The sequence below is a fragment of the Haliaeetus albicilla genome, chromosome 22 (assembly GCF_947461875.1).
Source record: "Haliaeetus albicilla chromosome 22, bHalAlb1.1, whole genome shotgun sequence".
In the NCBI taxonomy this organism is placed as follows: domain Eukaryota; kingdom Metazoa; phylum Chordata; class Aves; order Accipitriformes; family Accipitridae; genus Haliaeetus; species Haliaeetus albicilla.
This window is the reverse complement of record NC_091504.1, coordinates 15,660,122-15,682,588: the sequence shown is the minus strand read 5'-3', so window position 1 is coordinate 15,682,588 and position 22,467 is coordinate 15,660,122. Positions and strand designations below refer to the sequence as shown.

The 22,467-nt window shown below is 40.1% G+C and overlaps 1 protein-coding gene across 3 annotated transcripts in view; it reads left to right on the top strand.

Annotated features, from left to right (window-relative positions):
* MYH11 (myosin heavy chain 11) overlaps window positions 1-22,467 on the top strand; it is a 63,579-nt gene that overhangs the window by 11,155 nt on the left and 29,957 nt on the right. For 2 of the 3 annotated variants that reach the window (XM_069809998.1, XM_069810000.1), the window contains exons 3-7: window positions 719-875; window positions 9,306-9,333; window positions 17,403-17,505; window positions 19,234-19,254; window positions 21,661-21,753. In XM_069809998.1, coding sequence (XP_069666099.1) covers window positions 719-875; window positions 9,306-9,333; window positions 17,403-17,505; window positions 19,234-19,254; window positions 21,661-21,753 — 402 coding nt within the window. The remainder of the gene's footprint in view (window positions 1-718; window positions 876-9,305; window positions 9,334-17,402; window positions 17,506-19,233; window positions 19,255-21,660; window positions 21,754-22,467) is intronic. The other variant, XM_069809999.1, reaches the window with a different exon arrangement.

The following is a 22,467-nucleotide window of genomic DNA, read 5'->3' as shown; positions in this document are numbered from 1 at the left end:
AACAACCAACTAACAAAACCTGGATGAACAGTTATCAGCTGGTAGCCACCATTCCTGTTGGTTTATGTATGTATTTTTATATTACTACCTTCATTAAGCTGTAAACAGAAACCACATTTTTCCTTAAATTTCTTACAGAAATAATCATGTAGTAAAGGCATGACTATTCCATTAAGACATCTATTTGGAACTTGAGTAATTTTTTTCAAGGACTTTCATTAATCATCATTGTTATATGGTGTTCATATAATCTTTTTTAAAAAAAAAACCTTCTTCCAACATCAATCCAAGCTTCTTCCCTAGGATTTCAGTTTACAAAATGTGAACCCTACCTAAGCAAATACCCTGGTAGGAAAATACATGTATAAAGAAATATTATGTATTATTACAGTAGTTACATCACCACAGATAAGGGTGATTCACTATGTACTGAAAATAACTGAAGTCAAGAAGCTCTAACATCAGATCATGGTATTTCTACAGATTACTAAATTCACATACTTGCTAGCGGTTTGCTTTTTAGAAATAATTATTTGTGCACTTGGAAACCACCCATACACATACATTCAGAAAATGCCGCTTCATTTGTTACACTAGGCAGAATACAAGAGTGTTATTTGCTAAAATCCTGTTAGTTCAATGCAGCTGATGCCTGTGTTTCCCAGACTAGGCATGGCACATGATATTAATTCCAGTTTTTATTTGAATTTCCTTGCAGACTTATTCAGGTCTCTTCTGCGTTGTAATAAATCCATACAAACAGCTGCCCATTTATTCAGAGAAGATTATCGACATGTACAAGGGAAAGAAGAGGCACGAGATGCCGCCTCACATCTACGCTATCGCGGACACAGCCTACAGGAGCATGCTGCAAGGTAGGCCAGTTTAATGCTGCGGTCCTTAGAAATCGCTGCCCACTAACGTGGGAGAAAACACCTTATAACTCCACATGTGCTCCTGCAAGAAGCACAGCCAGAAAAGATCTGTTACGGAGGGTGACACGGCCTTTCTAGAAGTTTCAGAGGAATTCTTTGGCAGGAACGGCAGTCCACAAACACTGTGACTCAAAAAGGAAAAACAATCCTTTTACCCATCTGTGTTGAGGCATGTGGGAAGGTTTCAAAGTCAAGCAAATAGTTTTGGCAAATACGGGCATGGAAAATGCTCCCTCTCCACCAGTGGGGACTATTCCAAAGTTAGCTGCTAGCGCTGCTGGATCTGTCGGCATTGCTCCTCTCTCTCTCTCCCCTAGCAAAGCAAATTCAAATAATGTTTTGGGGCTACTTTCATTACAGGCTAATGCTTTGGAGCCCTGAGTTGAGTTGTGCTCTGTTTTCTAACAATAATGGCAACGAGGAGCAATGGGAAAGCAGTCAGGCCCCAAATGGTGCCAACAAAACCTTCAAAACTCACAGTGCTCTCCTCCTTCTGCAGTCGCTATTGACAGACTAAGGGGGTTTTGCTCTAAGGAAAAATCATAACGTAGGGATGAAAAAGTTATAGTGATGAACGTATGAGGCTGCAACACCTACAGACTACAGGGACACGACCAGTTGCAATCTCGCAGCCACCTCAGGTACTCCAGGAAACCAGGATTCTACAAAATGCTTTGAAATTTGAATGCCCTCGTTAGGAGCCTGATCCTGCAGAAATTCTGACTGGTAACTATGGCTCAGCAAGGCTTCCCAGTTTGGACCTTAAGGATTTAAAGGTTTAAAGCTTATGGGGTTTAGGTCTGACTGGTGAAAACAATAAACAGCATCTCAAAATTTCAGTTTAACAGCTAGATTAGTACCCCATATTGATTTATTTGTAATATTTACACACATACACAGAACAGTGATTGTTTCGGAGAAGCTAATCCATTCAAACCCACTGCGTACTTTATCTGACTATGCAAATGAAATTACACAGTATTTCTCCAGATGCACAACGCATCTTAATCACAAGGATTGCAGTACTCCTGTACTTATCCTACTTGAAATATGAACCTGATGAATTTACTGGAAGTTACAAGTAGTCAGTTTGGCATATCATAGTTAATTGCTATTTTCTAAACCAAGATTTAGACTAGACAAAGTCCTTCCCCACAATGAAAAAAGATCAACTTATATGTGTGTGCCAGGCCATCAAATCCACAGAACTATAATTGCCCAACCCCAGGCAGACTGCTACTGACTGAAAATACCGATCAAAGCCCTGTCATTTTGTTACAAGCAACGTATATATACACACACACACACCCCCCAATGGTGATTGATATCAAAACCAGTCTTTTCCCCCAAAAAAGTCCTGAGTACTCATCTGTACTAACTGTAAAACTAACAAAAGAATCCTGATAACAAAATCCTTAGAACTTCTGAAGATTAAGCTCCTGAAGATTATTTACTTAAGTTGATTACCTAATTATAACTTAGGTTCCTGACTTTAGAATCTTATATTTCCAGATATAAGAGTGTTTGAAATATAGTTAATTCAACTCTAGGCCCAGAGAACTAGGTATCCGCTTTACAATATCAACCTTTTTTCTTCCTATGGCTTATGTGACATTTCTTTTCAGGAGCTATTTCTGTTCCTTTATTTGAGTGTATTCCAGAAGGCAGAGCCGCAGTACAGCAGAGAAGGAGGATCAGTAAAGCAACAATAAAAGACATCCTGAAAACAGACCATCCTCTGCACTATAACAGCAGAGTTATTCAGGAAGACAGGCATATAAAATATGTTTAGGACTAAGGGAGCAGGTGCTTTTAAAATAACATGATTCAGTAAATATCATTTTTTATGTAACCATAGTTATAGGAAACTTACTTAGCATAAGCTCATCCCACTAAGCCACAGGCACATATCTGCCTTCCAGATCATCTCTTGACCACTGTACTCTGCATCCAGCACTGTCCAGGGCTCCAACAGGCCCTGAAGTCAGAGCAGTCTTCTTTCCTCAGTTCCTTTATTTAAGCAGCAAGCCTTGCAAGGGAGCTCTGCAAGAAGCTTCCAGCTCCTGCAGATCATTAGCAGTGTTCTCATTCAGCTGTGTAGAATACAGCTACTTGTCCCTAAAAATGGGATGGGGAAAAACAATTAGGAAAGGGCTACAAGCTATCTGCAGGAAAGAGAAAAAAAATGTAATAATACAGCCTATGCTGAAACAGGAGAATTGTTTTGGCCTGAAAGTACATGAGCTTTCTGCTTCACGTAAAACTACTGTCAGCACAGATCAGCCAGCAGCGTAAGGACCTCTTTCACTCTTCCTCTCTCTGAGTGTCTCCTGTCCTTCCTAACATGCTCTCCCAAGCAGCAGTTAAGCCACTGGAGCTGGCTTGCCCTTCATTGTGGTCATTAACTGCACCTAGAACAGCCTGGGTTCAGCTATGACTCCCAGGCTGGGTGCTGGGAGGCGGAGGCAGTAAGAGTGCATGCCTCTTTCTGTTCACTTTTTTGATGCTCATAATAATTTCCTGGCCCCACCAACTCTTGGGGAAGCTTTATGCCTTGTTATCCATGTGCTCCCTTTGCAAGGAATTCTTGACAGCAGAGAGAAGCAGGAGAGCAAGTGGAAAGAAAAGAGAAGGGAATAGATCATCAGTTGAACCTTTAAGAGAATGCTCTTCCACAACGTCCCGTCCTAACCACACACAGCTGGCATGGCAGCTGGGGAGCAGTCCCACAAGAGCTTGCATCACAAGCCCAGGACACCCATGCTTTATTTGCTTATTTACTTGGACATACCATTTTGGAGTCTCTCCATCTCTGAAGAGGGCCCCAGCTGGTTTTAAAGCTGTGCTTTTGTTTGTAAAAACGTACTCATGTTTTGTGCATAAAGCTAAACCAAACCTCAAAATAACTCTGTTATTCAGCCAAATTATGTGCACATTGGGGTGGTGAAAGTGGGCATCAACGTGATTGTGTGTGTGTGTGCGTGTGTGTGCACGCAACACATACAGACATAGAGAGCTTCGTAGTTTTTTGTAAGCATATTTGCAAATGGAATATAAAAAAAAATTCTTACTCATAAACATGGATCAGGGCACTGAATGTTTTCCTTGTGAAATTTCAGTATTGCTCCTTATCTGGGAAACTTGCATAGTTTCTTCTTGCCAAAGTAAAATATATCTTAGATTCACAAGACTGAAGAATTACATTCTGCTACTTCATGACCAGGGCCACTTGGCCAACAGCAATCAGCTTGTTCAGATGCCTCAGGGAACCTTTATCTTTTGGTGAATCGAGTCTCAGTGTCTGAAAATTGCTGGTCCTATTGCAGGCTCATCATCTGGGAATCAGCCCTTCACATTCTCACCCTCTCCTCTGCTGGCACAAGCATCCAGCAAAACAGATGCGCTGTGCACACTGCATTCTTCCTCTACTTTAGAGACTTACTTGGTTAATGTATTCATTAGGGATGATGTTTAAGTCCCATCAAAGTTGTTCTGGTAATAACACTTAGGCATGGTTAACAGAAATCAGATAACTGGACTTTCTTCCAAATATGCAGAAAAGCTGACATCTCACAGGACACAGGAATTAACGAAAATGTTGGCTGGGCAGAGATACAATGTCCACTTGTTTCAAGTGGTTCTGAGTACCTAAAACCCTTTTACAAATCACAGTCATGTTGTCTCATGCTCAAACTGGGGTGCTGGATGTCTTGTTGAATCTACCGACTACCACGTCACTAATGCAGTATGAGCGTTGCCCAGGCACAGTCACTGATGCTCATTTCCAGTCAGAACAAGCATAAACTTTAGTTTTCTTTAATCTAAAAGACCAAGAGAATATAACATCCCACAAGAGCATTTTGTAAGTGTATCTGTCCCCAGGAGCTACCACGATGAACTGGGCCCCACTGACTGTCTTTACGGACAAGCTAGCTGACTACTGCTACACTTAGAGACTGCAATCATAAAAAATCACCCTATGCTTCTGCACCCACCTGTCTCTCCTGTGTTTTGGATGAAGTACCTCCCCAGTGGCACAGCTGCCATAGGAAGGGCTCAGCCCCCATTCCAACTCCTGCACTGCCAGCACCAGTCTTCATGCAGTCATGACTCAAAACTGCTCCAGGCAAAAACCATCCCTTGCTTTTTGCTGAATTAGTTTTTAAGGTGGGTCACCCCCTCCCGGTACACAGTGTGACTGTATGAATGCTGGTAACAGCAGCGAGGAGAGGGCAGTGCAGGCCAGGGAAAAGGCGCTGGAGTTGGGTGGGTAACTTCTCCCTGCAGCACTGCCAGCTTCCAGTGATGATGGAGCTGAGACACCAGTCCAGTAAGGAGGAGTAATTCTGCTGCCTTCTGCCATCTTCCCTGCATGCAGCAAACAGCAAATAAGTGATAAACAATACAAATGTGAAAAGTCAGGTTATGTAGCAGTAGTAATAGACATAAAGTTTTCATGTGGATGATTAGGCTTTTATTAAGTTCTCTGGCAATAAATCATCATGGAAAATATATATTATGGTTTTCTGCAGATTCAAGAAGGTTATCTATTTTCTGCAAAGCCATTTTTATGCAAGCTTGAGTTAAAGATGGAAAAACAAACAACTTGATAGTTACTGGGAGGTATGGGAGGGAAACACAGTTCCCAAGATCTTAGAAAAGGAGGCTGCTGTGTAAAGCCATCTGTTTACTATGTCCTTAGCAGGACTGTACAGAAATGTCCCCATTAGGAAGTGTCGTTATTAACAAATGTAAAGAAGCAGTAAGTGAGTGTTGGAACATGGCTTCAGTCTGTTTTTTTCCTTTTATGGTAAAGCTGCCAACTTGCTGCTTCATTGTGATAAACCATCTGATTTTGTTTGTGATTAAGCAGAGTTAGCTGGTCTATCAAAAACAGAGGGGCATATGATTCTTACAAGCAATCTGGAGGTGTTTGGTAAAAAAGCTAAGCAGATTCCAGAAAAAAAAGTTAACTGCATGTTTAGGAAAGCTGGTAGGGTTTAGAATGTAAATGTAGATCTCTATGCTATTAAAAATTGAGGAGGAAATTAAGAAAAATCCGAAACATCTAATAGAGACATACAGGAGGTGGATATGATAGTCTTCCAGGTAGTGTAAAATTTTTTAAAAAGGCATTAACCAAAAAACATATTGGAATCTAGAAGACATATTTTGTTACTTTTTAAGCCCCAGGAATTATGTTTAAGGAGTTTTATTCATGCAAGTCATTCTCTTCTTATAGATCCACCCACATAAAGTTGCAGACTCCCAAAATAGGGCACAGTCCTTTTTATATAGCATAAAATATTCCAGAGCAGAAATAGGAGTAATCGAATGGGAGAGCCCTTGAAAGTAAATGAGACCAGTATCTGCAGCTCAAGTCATAACAGAATAGGATTAGGTTTTCTGATAACTTTCATCCTTACCTTTGCAATTTGTTAGAACTGCTGAAGGAAATAGAGAAACATCTGGAATTCTCCCTCCATGAATGTGCACAGGACAGTTTGTCAGCATGAGGTTTTGCAGGACAGGTTGCACAATTCAGCAACGCAGGGCTGAAAGCTTCAAGACTTCATGTGGCTGCCAAACACAAGGGAAGTTAGAAGGGGATAAGTCCAGTGACCGAGAGAGAAGGTTGCAAGAATGCCACGGGGTTGTTCACCTACAGAGAACCGGCAAATCGCATAGGTCCAATCCTGGAAGCCTTTCAGACTACAAGAGAAAGCTGAAAGCGAATAAATAATTTTGGTTTTCCCTCCAAGAGCCCCCAGCAGTCCTCAAGCAAGTTGCTGTCAGTGAGAGTCACAAAGTGCTGCTTCACCAGAAGGCATCTTTGGAGAGCCAGCAACCACCCACCAGTCCCTGCTTTCAGTTTGAGTCCTTCCAGGACCAAAGACCCACCATTCTCTCCATTTTACCTCTTATTCCCATTTCAGCAGGATTTGTTCCCTGTACCTGCATGAGGGGCTAGGCTGACTGAGTCCAAAGAAATTCAGTAACTCAGGCTTGGCTTGCACAGCCTATTCTCTATCCCAGAGGGTACTTGGTGCAACTTCTGACCTTCCTAATCCTTCTTCTGCTCTTACATTTCAGCAAAGATGCCCATGGGCATGCACTCATACAAACCCCTGTGGTGGGCCAGTTTATGAGATACCTTCAGGAAGGCTTTTTCACTTACTGGGGAGCAAAACAAGGGCAGCAGTGGGCAGAAAAGTGTAGTGAGAAAATACTTGGCTTGGAGGAGATGAACTTTTTCTAATGTTCCCTGCGCTCAGAAATTCCACTGGCAAGTCCGTATTAAGAAGTCACTTTTATTTTCTTTATGGTATTTATGGGTTTGTGATGCAATATCAATATATGCCCATGGTTTCTCTTTACACAACAGTGTATTTTTAGCAAAAATTCTACCGTGTTCTCACTTTTTTTAACTTAAAAAAAAGCCTAGCTCGTATCCTGCAGTGAAAAATAAACATGGCTCACAGCTCGTCTCCTCCCATATGTTTATGTGGAAGAGTCCTGCTGTGCTGATTGCTGACAAATATTTCCAATAGAAATGTAATGAGTCATTTTGCACCAATTTACTGAATAAAGCAGTTAAGTGGCACCATTTGCTGTGTGAGTGATCAATAAAGCAGTTAATATTACAGCTATTGAGGAACTGGGAGTAAACCAGTTGTTTAATATCAGTCCAAGCCATAGCAGAATCCTCTACTGCTTTTCCTAGGCTGGCTGTGGTCCAGGCAGCAATTACAACTTGCAAGCTTAATAGGTTGAATTTATCTCCATTATCTCTACACAGTACAGAAAGCTTGTTTATCTCATGATATTTATTACATACAGGGTCAGCAACAGGGGCAAGCAATCAGATAGGTAGCCCTGCAAGTCACCCCACACACTGAATAAAAGGAGGAAGAAGTTCATGTCTTAACCTCTGAGCCGAGGCTCTGCTGGGCTAATGCTACCTCTGCATTTGATAAATAATGCCAAACCACACAGAAACACTCTCTTCTGCCTTAATTATCTGCCTCAAGTCTCAGATTTATAAACTCTGCACACTTTTAAAAAATGTATTTGACCTGCCTGGGAATTTATTTTCCTAAGTCAGAAGATTTTTCTACAGTCTGTACAGTGACAGCCTCACTCAAAGAAGGGCCAACTTCAACGCCAGGTCAGGTTGCTCAGAGCCTTGGTCAAGTCTACTTCCAAACAGCTCCAAGGGTGGAGATACCACACCTCTCTGGGCAACCTGTCCCAGTGTTTGACCATTCCCACACTGAAAAAAATCGTTCAGAACTGCTCACAGCAAACATGCTAGTCATGCATCTTTACATAGAGGGCAAATTGTAAAGCCTCCCACTACCACAGACTTGTCTGGAAGTCTTGCTTCAGTGGAGCTTTACAAAACAGTTTAGCATTGTGGAGTGCATTGTGAAACCTCAGTGGGTGGGTGTTCACTGTCCATCACAGCCTAGAGATCTTAGCCTGAGATCAGCCTTTTGGTAGAAAATTCTGTGTAAAAGTTCTGAATGTAAAGAGAAACTCTGACTCCAAAAGCATAAGCAGGGAGGAATGCTGCAAGAGCAGGTTATGGAGCTAGGATGCGATCCTAAACCTTCCTGCAGCATTACAGTGTACTGGACTCTGCTGCGCAGAAACCTCTTACATGGCTCACATAGTAGAAATGGAGACTTTGGCCCACCTTTTTATAAATCTTGATCCAAAAGGTGGATTGTAGTAAAAAGCATGAAGAATACTTACGTACGTGTTGACATGCTCTTGTAAAATATGTGAAGTACCTTGGTTTATCTTACTCTTTGGAGGACATCTCAAGAAATTACTTGTCCTCTTGATAAAAGTTGTCTCTCAGTCTGAAATGAAATAGAAAGTATATTATTATTCAGGTATTTGAACTGCTCTGCTTTCAAAATTCAAAGCTGTGCATGACCAGCTTAAAACATTTTAGGTTTTGATGCCTTATCTGTCCAGACTGTCTCAAGTGGGCTGCTAGCCATACTTCATAAGCATAGTAAAAACTTGAGTTTCAGGCTTGAAATTTTCAGTTATAATCTTCTTACAGAGAGCCTGATCTTTTTGCTATCCTCATTACAGTTCATCTCTAATGGAATTTACAAAAAATATTTTTGAACTCTTAACCTTTTGTTCATTTTTTGTACAAAATATTTCCATTAGAGATGGTTATTTAAATGCAAGGGCAAATTAAATAAGATGTGAACCCAGTACTTTTGACTAATCATGGATTGCCAGATTTTGGAAGGTCTAGGCTGTTCTATGTAAATCCTTATAAACATAAGTGCTTCTGTCAGGACAGCCATTTTCCCTAATTAATGGATTTTTTTTCTTTATTCGTAGATCGAGAAGACCAGTCCATCCTGTGCACGTAAGTAAACTGATCTATTTTAGTATATCTCAATATTACAACATCTTTCTTTATTTAAAATTGATTCGAATTCTGGTGAAACAGACATATTCTCCTCACCTTCAGTAAGCTTGAACTACAGTCCTAAATCTACTCTGGTAGATTTACCCGTTGGTAAAATAAAAAGCAGGTATTAGTGTCATAGGAAGTCTTTAATGCACAAACTTATTTCTTTAAATCAACCTTCTGAATTTAGAGATTTAAGAGTTTACAGTGAACAACTTGGTTCATTGGTTGTAAACAATTGTAAAACTGTGTGTGGAGAGAGAACAAGGGATTTTAAAAGGTTCCTAGAGGAAGCTGAGGAACTGAGAAAACTGAGGAACACAGAGCATCCTGGATATTTACTGAACTGCTTTTCACTTTTAGCATTTGGTGGCTCACCACAACTTCCAAATTCAGTTGTCATTGCAGAAAAGCATGGTCTTTCATATTCATGCTGTTGTTTTGTGCTGTTTGCATATACTGTAGGTAGAAGGGAGAAGGTTTGGTACCTCCCTGCTGGCAGTGGGCTCCCCTGGAGCCTCTGCGCGAGGCAGGGGTGTGTTGGCTAAGAGGGCTCAGCACCACTGCACAGGTCAGACCTTTCTGCAGTCTCTACGTAATCAGTTTTGGCAATAGTGAAATACCAGCTAAGCCAGCCCTGTTTTGAATTCTCTGATTTTTCTGTGTCCTGGCTTGCTGAAGGCTCCCTCCTTGAGTTTTGACCTGCCAGTGCTCAGACAGCACCAGCATGGGGGGTTCAGCTGTTGTATCATGAGTCAGGTGGTGATTTTATTGCAATAAGTTTTGCTCTGCGCAACTTACTACTCTACAAAATCCCATTGGTTTATCATTCCTACCTATTTTGCAAAACACTCAGATTGTTGAGTTGGACAGGGATCTCCTATTTGACCTTCAGTTTTGACCATTTCTCCATTCCTCTGTTGCTAGTTAGTTGGTTTTGTTTACTTGAATGCCATTGAGGATGCTGTTGACATAATTTTGTGTTTGTTGTATTAGGCATCTTCCAGTTTTCCTGATCAAAGGTAGGATGTGTAAATACTAATATTGTTTGCAGAAGATGGCATGCATATTATTTCTAGCAGGTTCATGCAGTTACGCTGTAGTCTGCGAGTATTGTAAATACACATATTCCCAAACTGAACTGGTTTTAGGTTATCTGTGAAAATGTGGCTACTGACCGACTGAATATATATTTACACTACAGTTTTTAAAAAGCACTGCTACTGATCACCAGCCATACAGTTACTTGTGAGTGCCACTGCTGACTGGAAAAAATTTATCACCTAAGAATAAGTAAAAATTATATACTGTATCTGGTACCATAAGGGCTAGCATAGCTATAACCTCTGTTGTAACAAGATTTCATTACGTGTAAGTGTATCGATCAAGAATCTGCCCAAAATGCATTAATACCTAAAAGAAATCTGAAATTGCTGCAATGATGAAACAAAAATTGACCATCATATTCTTCCCAGGATGAAACATGTCATGGTAATGAAGACTAATTTAAAATATGCATTTCCTCCTTCTATTCCTGTACTTTAGTTTATTTTTCCATTAGTAAATCTTCAGATCTTTTAAATTTGGAATATTAGGATTTTTAAGAAAGGGACTTTCTATTGCAAATCTATGCCTATTTGTTCATGAAAATCCATTAAAGGATCCACTTCTGACAGCTACCATGTATTGAAAATAATTTTTTTTTTACCTGGCCAGCTAAGCTGGAAACATAAGGTGTTTAACACCAGTAGTACCTAAAATAGAGAGAATGAAATGTCTTTCCCATTTTGAAAACAGCCACAGTAAGTGATTCATCAAGATGTTTGGAATAACTGCTGTATGTTGGATGGCCATCATGACCTATAGCTTAAACCAGTCCTCACATGCCTTTTAAAATAAAAAGATTAGTCAAGCTAAAACCAATTACACAACTTTAACCACTACTGGTTTATCATCCCTGTTGGCCTTATTTGGCTGTACAGAAAGAAGAAAGTTCACTTGGCTTTCAGCTGGGCAGCTGTCAAGCGGAAGCAATTTGCATTATTTTATAGAATTGCTAAAAATTCTAAGAAATTATCTTTTTGCCTAAAATATATAACAATAACTGAAGACTTCATGGCATTGATCAGCTGGGATCTTTTCTTTAAATAGCTACAGACTCAAACTTTCCAAGGCCTGGTACCTAAATTGTAAAAAAATGTAGCTGTAAGGATTCATATATAAATAGTTGTGGATGCTGCCAAAAACTCACTTATGTTTAGTGATGCTGCAGTGTAGACTCTTGCCTTCTTCCACTTACTGATACCCATCCCCCACAAATAACTTTTTGCTATTTACCTTATGGGAATTCAGCAGGATAGCCAAAACACTGGTGTCAAAATGTAAGCAGAAATTGTGCACTTTATTTTCAAGTACTCTGTGCTGTGTGCTTTGTACTAGTTCTGCAAAGTTATTCCATTGTTAGTAGAGCTCACCTGGAAACCAAAGGCCTGGTGGGATGCTGAGTACCTGGGACTCACCCAAAATGCTGCTGGGGCACAGGCAGGGGCACAGATCTGAGAACTAGGCATGATTCCATGTTTCCGAGTATAAATATACCCATTCTCAGGACTTCACCCTCAGCTCATTGAACCTACCCTCATGTGGTGAAGTATTGTTTGCATTCTTTTTCAATCCCTACCCTTTGTGTGATTAACTATGGTATGTTTAAAATGCTCCGTCTGTAATGCTCATGGGTTCTAATGCTTCCTCAGAATTCCCTGTCTTTCCTAGATTTCATTATTTCTTCTACATTTTATTAATAACTACACACATACTGCCTTTGATCTACTCTCCCCTGTGGACACATCCTTCTGCTGTTAGCTCTTTCCCATGGGCAGCATCACTAAACATCCTCTCGTGTCATTCCCTGCCAGTTGCTCTCTGCCACTTTACAGTCAGCCTTAAAACCCCACATCCTACCATGCACATGTACAAGCTGCCTCTCTCCACATAAAAAGCTTTATACCATGGCTGTGCTTACTAACTAATATATCTGTGGTTACATTAACATAACATAACATAACATAACATAACATAACATAACATATATAATAAATATACAATATATAATACTGCACTAAAGGTATGAAATCTTATTATGTGCCTGAAAATTAAGGCAGTTAAGACTTCAATCCTTGTGTTTTGGTCCCTGTACTGTTCTGGGCAGCCTTCACTGCTCTGCCTGGCTCTTGGGATTCCCCAAAATTCCTGCCTGTGCTTAGGCCTCCCCCACTGCAGTTTCTCTTCTTTAACATCTGAGTTGGCCGTGAAATATTCTGTATTCACTCTTGCAAAGACCATGCTGGTCTGTGTTGATCAGCACATTAGATGTTGCTGAAGGAAAAATCCCCCAAAATCTGTCCAGTTACTCAGAGACCTGAGCAACCTCGGTGCATGAGCAATCAAGCATGAACTGGACTAAGCAATGGCCAGTGAACAGGCTTGTGACTTTTCAAGCCTTTTCCAATGTAAGTAGAGGCACCAGCCCTCAAAGGAGATTTCTGGCTTTTAAGTTGTTTGATTTCTAAAGATACAAGTGGATTCTGTTGGTGTTTTCAAAAGGTTTTTTTACAAAAAATTCCACAGGTGCTTATTTGCATAGCTAAGCACATGAGTGTTTTAAAGATCTCCTCTTAAACCTGTCTGATCTTGGGTTAGCATATTTTAGCCACTTTCTGAAAAGAATGGGCAGAGTATTTTCTAGAAAGCAGATGTGGCTAAAAGGACTGTGTACAAGTTTCAGTTAAACAAAAAAACACCTTAAATGAATGAGAAAAAAATCTGATCAAGATTCTTAATGTTTGGGGTAATGTGAAGCTTGTGAAAACAAATGCTTGTTAAACACTTGATTTGTACATATAATCAAATACTTTTTCATTACCTTTTACCTTTTTTTCATACATGCATTTAGTTCTAATAGCTTCTATAAAAACATATGGTAGCAGGGTGCTATTTCCACTTAATTCGATACTGTAACAGACAAAATATTGGGTGAGACAGTGGCCATCCTGCCCGTTTCCCCATCCTCCCCTCTCTCTTTTTGAGCAAACTCTCCAGAGCCTCACCCAGCCACAGGACTTCAGCCCACTTTCTCCCGACACGTGTCAAGAAACGTAGTCATCCAGAACACCCTCCAAACTGCAAAGCCCCATTAGTCAAAAGACTCCTCCACGAGAGAGCTAAACTCTTTTCTTTCCCAGCTCACTAAATCTCAAAGGCTGGAGCTGGCAAGCGTTGCTGCCTGGCCGTTCTCCCATACAGATATCTTGTGTAGCTTTAGACCCAGGGTGGAGCTTGGTGCTGAACCAGCTCGGTCTCTTTGGGGAATTTTTTTATAAGTAAACTAGTTGGATCAGTGGGCTGGCTTCTGAGGGGCGTCTCTAGTGGGACAGAGCTGGTCTAGGGCAAAGATTTTCATTATCTTTGCACATCTATACTGCAGGATGAAGCCTGCCAAGCCCTAATGTGATTTAGAGCACCTCATTGACTGCTCTGTGCACAGAGGCTTCCCGCAGTGCCAGCACAGCCAGATTAAGAGATGTGTGAACAGGCAATTTTTGTGGTTCATTGCTTACTGAAACAAATGCTGAAAATAAATTCTGCTGTTGGTTTTTAGATGTTTCAAAAAGTGGAATTAAACTAAGTCTTGTATTATAATATCAATATAGAAAGCTTTCAATATTTCAACAAAAAATACACTTTAAAAAATGATTTTTCCCAGTTATACCCAAAAATACAAGAGTAGCTTGTAGCTACACCGCAGGCTCACCCCACAACAGTGGGGCCAACTTGTTAGTCTCACCTTGTCCTAATTTAGAAACCTATTCTAGCCGGGGTAATTTTCATTTAAGGTGAAGGTAATGGAGTCATGGAGGATTTAGTAGCTCATGTGGTACAAAACCTCTGTTACAGCCGAGTACTATATATGTGAGCTTATGTGCTTTAAATGTTGTATTGAGTTCCTAAAACAATGCCTGGCAAGAAATGAGGGAAGAATAAATTTAAACTATGCCACGCAATGTGAGAGTGGTGTTTATAACAGAGCAAGCCTCTAAGCCTAGTGGACCCTTTTGCTCCAGGAAACCCAAGGAGGAAAACTTGTATGGGAAGTAGATAAGGTACTGCTGTTGGGCTGATCAGAACTGTGCAATGGGACCTGCTTTTGATCTTTTCGTGTTGCCCATCTGAGCTGGGTGCAAAGAACAGCACTGGCAGTAAATGTGCTGCCTCTATGTATGGCAGGCATCAAGAATGATTTGAGATGCTTCAATTAAACAAATGATCAGTCTACTCCCAAAAGATTATGATTAGGACAGTGGTAACAGTGTGTATATGGTGAACATTCGCTTTGGAACGTAATTTAGAGGTAAAGACTGAGGAAAATGGGCACTCAGAAGAGAGGAGCAGATGCCTCCTGGGTGGAACCCTGTTGTGTATAGTCCATGCCAAAACCACTGAAAGATGCTTTCAGGAAAAAGACCTGTCTTTAAAAATTCAGTCACTGAGCTCGAGAGAGAGCATGTAGATTTTAAAACAGGTGGGATTCCTCATACCACCTCACAACTAAAGTTCTTTCTGCCACCCCAGAAATTATGGTACTTCAAGGCAGATGCAGCATGACCAATTCTGTTGCAGCTCAATAGTTCTAGGAAGAATTTCATCCACCTGTGAAGCAAACTAAGAGATTCACATGCTCTCCTCCTCCTGGGTCTTTCTCCTTGTAAGCTTCTTGATGTTTAGAGGCATTGAACCTGATCTAGCCATTCCTCCTCATTAGTTAGTTTTCAAACACATGGTATTTTATCACTGAGATGAAATCTAGATGCTGTCATACAGCTGTGATGCATCCTTCAGCATATGAGGGCTACTAATGTTGTTTAATGGCTACTTGTTTATCAGACCTGTCTATTGTCATGGACATTTAAAAATTATCTGATGTGTTGAAAAATTACATGTATTCATCAGTTATGGACATTATTCTTCATTACTTATTGACCTTAGGGATTCTTTTCCTACTTGTAGCTGTTGAGATCCTGTCTGTTTTCCATTTCATGTTGAAGCATTTCCATTTCATGCTGAAGAACTTTTTATTGTCCACTTCAAAAGGAAGTTAAAGCCTCAAAGTCTGTCTGCAGAAAATAGGAAAACCCTCAGCCTGTGCAGGAGCAAAGAGTTAAGGATGAAAGCACAGAAGAAAATGTTAAGCAACTTAAGCAGTACAGTATGGTAGGATAATTACAAGTAAAATGATGCCATATATGGTAATACTCACAGGGATTCAGGGGAAAGCCAAATGATGGGCACTGTTGCCCTGGGAGAAAGGAAATGCAATTCAAGTAGTGATGAACCACAAATAACCTTTAATAAAATGGAATAGTTCAAAGCCCAGGGTTTGTTTGAAGAAAGGGGGTTTTTTTATTTTTTTTCCAAAGAAACAAAGTTGTAAGGTAGATTTATTTGAAAACTTTGTATGCATATGTCTTCAAATTGGTGTGCTTAGTTTGGAATTGTTCCCAGGACACTTAATTTTTAACAATAAAACATGGAAATGTTTTAGCACTGAAGCCCAGGCAGAGGCAAATCCAAAACTGTGCAAATTAACCCAGGTCTTCTGAAAAAGAACATATTCATCTTAATTATTTCTGGCTAAAACTCTAAAAGCCAGAAAAAACACTTCTCATCGTGTCGTACCTCAGACAGGAATTGTTTCTGGTTTCCTAAGGTTTACATCAATGTCATTCTATCTTGAAAGTTCTGCCCAGCACTTACCCATATTTTTTTATGTCCATTTATCACTGGTCCCTTGGTAGGGAAAATTAACTCCTGTATTTCCTAATTAGGAAAAGAAGCAGAACTGCAATGGATCCAGCTAAATAGTTTCAGCTTCAAAAGAGTTGACAAATATCCATGGGATTTTTGAATGTATTGTTCTTTTTATTTTTAAATCCATTTTAGTTTAAATCCAAAGACAAACAGGCCCAACTTACATTTAGACTATTGCCCTCCTCACAGCACTAGCTTGATACAGTTGAAAGAACTAGTTTATTACATCCACACCCACTTCAATGACTTTTTTCATTGCTGAGACAGGACAGTATAAAAACATTTTCGTCTATATAATCATCAGAGCCAAAGGTATCTAGAAGATGTGAAATGATGTAGTGTGACACAGAGAGGGAAAAGTAGGCTGGAAATGTTCTTCTGAGAAGGCTGTGTAAATCTGGCCCTTGTACCTGTACTTTGAAAACCACTATTTTACTTTAAGAGAAGGCTTAAGAGTTGTAAATAAACTTAACCCTGGAAGTCATCCAGGAGGTGAAAAGTAACCACTGCCTTCCTGCTTCCCAAGGGACACTGCACAGAGCACAGCCGGGATGCCAATTCTGCTGGTCAGACATCTCCCCACACAAGATGTCCCTTATTACCCGGTTAGCAGAGACACCTCAGGCAGTCCCAGCTCTAGTCCCACTGAATTCAAGGAGCGTTTGAACACGGAGTTCAGATGAGGCAGGATCGTTCGCTTGTTGTCCAGCACTGATACAAGCTGTTAGTCTTTTTAATGCCGGAGTTTCAGAAGAGAAAACTATTGTATCACTGCTGATGTTTTTTCTTACTGCTGTACCACATCATAGTTAATGTTGTATTTTTTGGTTTTAAAATACAAGTAGACTCCCTGCCAGCTCCACTTTTCGTAAATGTTCAGATGCTGCCAAAGCAAGATGAACTGCTGTTCAAAAATGCATCATGTTTTAGAATTGCCTTAAATGGCCTAACGTCCAGTCAAAATACTATCGGGACAGAGATATAGCTCTGATAATGCGTTCTTTGCATACTGAAGTCAGGTGGATTTGGAGAGATGGTGTTCTGGGGTAAATACTGAGTCGGGCACTTTCCAGTCCTCTTTTTGTACACTAAATACATCACATGGCAGAAGGAGTCCACTAGTTACCCACCTTCTTTTGTGTTATTTTCTTTTCCCTCAGAGGTGAATCTGGTGCTGGCAAGACAGAAAATACCAAGAAGGTCATTCAGTACCTGGCTGTTGTTGCTTCATCACATAAGGGCAAAAAGGACATCAGCATCACTGTAAGTGAGCTCTTCCATATCCAACTCTCCTTCAAGCCTGTTAGGGCTGTACTGAGCTGACTGTGCTAACAGCAAGTCAACGTCTGTGGCTTGCCAAACAGTCGACATATTAAGAGTACACAATTACATCACAGCTCTGTGTTTATGGAAAAAACCTTTTGTTTGACACCCCTTTAGGCATCAAATCAGAACGTACTTTGCTAGAAGAGAAATATTCATAGCTTTCCATATGCATAGCACCTATTTATATCCTAGCGTGACGGCCTTGAAGCCTGGAAGGGCTCAGGTCCTTATTTTACCCTTGACCCCTGGCAACTAAGAAGTTTGGGAAAGCCTTTAACTAACACATCGTCCAACTGCATCACAAAAATCTATACCAGCATTTAAACTTCCAAAGTTTTGACTGGCTTTGTTGGTAAGTGAGTTTTCTTACTAACCAGTGAAGAGTGCCAGTATAAAACTTATCTTTTCTTTTTACCCCTCTGTCAGAGAGAACAATTCTGAAAGGCACAATTTTTTTTTAAGTACTTTGTTGCTTCAGAATTTTTTATAGTCTTGCCTTAGTGACTAAAGTTTGTTTTCTTGCTCTGAACCATAATAACGAGCTTGTATCTGCCCAGTTCCCGGAGATCGTTAGTGTGGCTGAGGCTCTCAACTGTCTTTGCTGTTTGCGATGATACAACTCCCGCTCCTATGTCATTTTCAGCCTTTTGAATGGTACTCAAACTTCTGCAAAAAAAATGTAGCAATTCACTTTTATGACAAAACAGGCTTAAATCAGGAAGACATGTCAGCGTGTTCCAAATGCAAGGCTGGGTCCAAAAAGAGTAATTAGTGGGGTAGTAGGAAACAAGGCAAAAATCTCATGACCACACCTGTCCTGGGTCTTGCAGCTACCCTTGCCTACCCTGTGGCCTGGCAGACAGAGGACTCCAGAGCACGGGGTGCGCAGCCTGGGCTCTTCCACCAGAAGTGATTGTTTATGCATGGCAGATTCTGCTGTGGGGCAGGGGAGGGAGTAGATGTCCCTTTGAATAGTAGTTTCTAGAAATCTGTGATTAAATTTAGTGGAAATGGTGCAAGACTAAAGGCATCGTTTTCTGTTGTTGAATGTTTATGCGAGAAACTTACTTCTTCCTACTGGGTCCCTGCTCAGTGGCGGGGGGAAATGAACTTGTGGTTTCAAGGTCATCCCTAATGGGCATGTAACTGCAGTTGCTGCTGACTCCTCTGGGGAATTATGTGAGTCTCAGGATCACATTGGCCCTGAGAAAGACCTGAAGGCAAATATCCACCAGATAGGAGCTGAGAGAAAGTCTAAGTTGTTCTATAACATGTTGACAAATAGTAATTCAGTGACTGGGACTACTGACACAGCAATTTCAGTCATGAAAAAATAATGAATAGCAAAATGCCTCAGTCGCACCAGAGAACAACTGAGGATTTACCATAAAAATATCTGTCCTTGTCTGGGCCTGGGAGACTAACCTGGGACTGGATCCAAATCCCATCCCTTTGCTTCAGAGTTTTTTTTCCTTCAGTTAAAATGCTCTCTATATGTTAATGGTATTTGTACTCTTGGTATGTCTGCAATAGATTGTATTTGTATTCCTGGTTTATTTGCGTGGAAACTGTGTATTGGTTATTTTAATACAGGAAAAACAATAAAAATGTCTGTGTAATGGAAATGATACTGACACTTGTTTTATACCACGTTATTCAATACAGCAAGGTCCATCTTTTTCTTACGTGAGTAAGACTGTTTGATGTGTGTTTAAGGCACTGAGTGTAGATCTGCATGCTATTGTTGCACCTCAAATTTAAGAGACATTTTGTTGAAATATGTTGTATGATATGATAAAAAGCAACAATAGCACCAAATGCTCTCACAAATCAACCCTAACTGTGTCAGGCTCCATGGTAAAGAATGAAGTCTCACACAGGCAGGGTCATCTTTCAAATACCACTCTCTTCTTTATGTGTGTTCAAATTGCCATAGTTTGAATGAGATTTCCCACGATCCTGAAAGAGCCACTCAGCCTGAAATTGAGCAATGTGATTTCTGAATGAAAATACCCAAATGCTTTCTGTGCTTCAGGTTGAACTTTTTAGGACTGTTGTGAAATAATTCCTAAACCTCACATTGTTTGATTGATTTGTTTGGCTGCATGCTTTCCATTTGATATTGCTTTCAATTTTACATTTTCATGCAACTGTTGAGAATTGTTCACATCTGCAAAAGTTAGCATGTTCTTAGCTTGCTGCTATGATGTGTAACAGAGCAATTCCCACTGCAGCGTGTGTCTGCAGGTGTTACGGCAGTTTCTTACAAGCCCTCATGGGCCCTCCTGTGTTGTGGTGTGCTGCACCAGCATACCAATGCTTTGGGAATATAGGCAGGTTCGCTGGCATATTCTTTCTCTTTCTGTGCCAGGCAAATGGGATTATTTTTTTTTTAATGGGGTCTTTCTTCCCCCATTCTGACTGCTGCCTCTCAAACTTTGGCTATGACAAAGGACAGTGTGTTGCCCCTTAGTTAATTTAGTATTTCATTTGACAAGCTCTCTGAAAAAAAACCTGATTCATTGCTGGCATAGGCAACTCTGTGAAGTTCAGTGGACTTACAGCTGCATACAAGGCTGTTAATTTGGAGCCACAGTTTTATCCCTCAAGTTTATGGCATAGTTCAGTTCTCACTAGAAGCAGGTGGTATCTCTCTCAGTTTAGCATACAAGGCTCTATTTTAGCTGTCACCATCTGATTTCAGCAACACCCTACACTTATAGTGGAGTTTTTAAGTCTACACAGTGTAACTGGAAAGAGTTTCTCAGTACAGAGAAATTTCATGCACTTTTAGGAATTCATTAGTTATTCTAGGACTCCTGTATTAGCTTGTTTGGAAATCTTCCTTCCCTCTAACTCTTAGGTAGTAAGTTCTGGGGGATTTTTGGTGGTTTTTTCCTTTTCTTTTTTTCAAAATGCAGTCTTGATACATGCCTTAGCTCTCAAAACATCTGTGCTCTCAGGAAGGCGCTCATTCTGCCGTCTCATGACCATGCAGATAAGTTTAGCCATTTGTTAACAATCTGTTGCTTTTTACTGATATTTTGAGGCAGCTTTCATCATTGCCACATAAGTTACAAGACATTCAGGAACAGTCTCTAGAAAAAGGTTATCAGTTTTGCACACTAATTGGGAAGCACTTTCATTTTCCAAATTATTTCCCCTAGATTCAACCTAAATATTACCTTATATTCTAATTAAAATTATTTAAATTATATCATATTATGTATCAAGGACTTTTTCCTTTTCAGGGTGAGTTATTTGAAATAACACATGTTACTGCAGAGCAGTACTCAAAGAATAGGATGACAAGAAAAAAATGTGAAATTGAGTGACCTCATAGGACAGACCTGAATGAAAAGTTCAGAAAAGCTGTATTCATAAGCAAAGGATTTTTTCAACTTCATTGATTTGTTTAGAAATAGGAGTATTAAATGCATGCTTGTTTCATTGCATGATTTGTTTCATTAGCAATTACCAATCACAATTAACAATATAATACAAAGTTTGTGTGTTTGCATGATAATTCATTATCCTAGTTTGAAATAAATCAATGCATTTCCATATTTAACCTAAACAGCCTTGCATGGATCATTATTAATAGGTTGGATGAAATGTGCTTTGTAGCTTTGTGCTGCATTACATTAAAATGATTCTCGGCAAGTTATTCTAATTACATTGTCATTTGCTAGCAAAGGATCTCAGTAAACTAACTTGAAAAAGACATGCTAGAGGTTCCTTTAAGAATATCCCTTCTAAAAATTATATTAAACTGGACAAAAATAATTTACATTGAATGACCCATTTTTTTAAGAAAGGCCAGTCATGATGCTAAACAGATTAATAGACTTTGATCTGTCACAGGCAACAGGGCTGGAAAAGGGTCATGTATACAGGACAGCAGTCAACTGCACAAATATATAAACACAAAGATTAACGGAGAATGAAAACAAATCCACATGAAGTGCAGTATTCAGCAAAAAAAAAGTTAAAGGCTTAAATTATGTTTCACATTTTTCTCCAGTGTAAATGCGTTGGTTTTAATTAAGTAATTATGAAGTTTAGGGTTAACTGCATCTGAATGAATTTTAGGGTGAGCTGGAAAAACAGCTTCTACAGGCAAACCCTATTCTTGAAGCTTTCGGAAATGCCAAAACTGTGAAGAATGACAACTCCTCCAGATTCGTAAGTAGGAGAAATCCAGTTGGGTCTATGGGGGAAGGGGGTAGCTACAGCATCTTTTAAAGCTCAAGGTACAGACAGTGGCCCTCATCAGTGCTTTACTCTAAATAGCATCTTAAAACTAATCCCTTAAAAACAGTTTAGAATTCCTCTCTGAAATAGGAATTTTGCCTTATAGAAGATTAAAGATCAAGCTCAAACTTGACAGTACCATTGTCCTCTCACAATTTAGCAGTCTATGTGTGGCCTTCCAGAGTCAATTCCTGCTCCAGGACATCTCCACCTTCATACTTGCAAACAAAGTCTGTACTTCCTTTTTCTATGCACCACTGTTGAGCATATACGTCATAAGGTGTTAAGGTGTGACTATTACTTAGCAAAAGTGGTTAATACATTAAATTAAAAACTACAGGAGAAAAAGAAAAAACAGTCATACAAATTCAAGTTAGAATGATGTGAACTGAGGGCTGTCACTCTTTGATGACAATTGTTTCTGGAAGCACTGGCAGATGCTTGTTTTCCCTGCAGACCCCCCTCTCCCACCTCTGCTCTCTCCCTGCAAAGTTCAGGATCCATGCAGATGAACCTTAGCAGAGGGAGTTACACAGATCCAGTGCTATTCCCTCATTGATGTTGTGGAAATCAAAGTAGAAGACCAGATGTTCCCTGGTCCAGTAGGGAAGACTCCTTTCCCTCTAAGTGCCTGAATGAAATGGG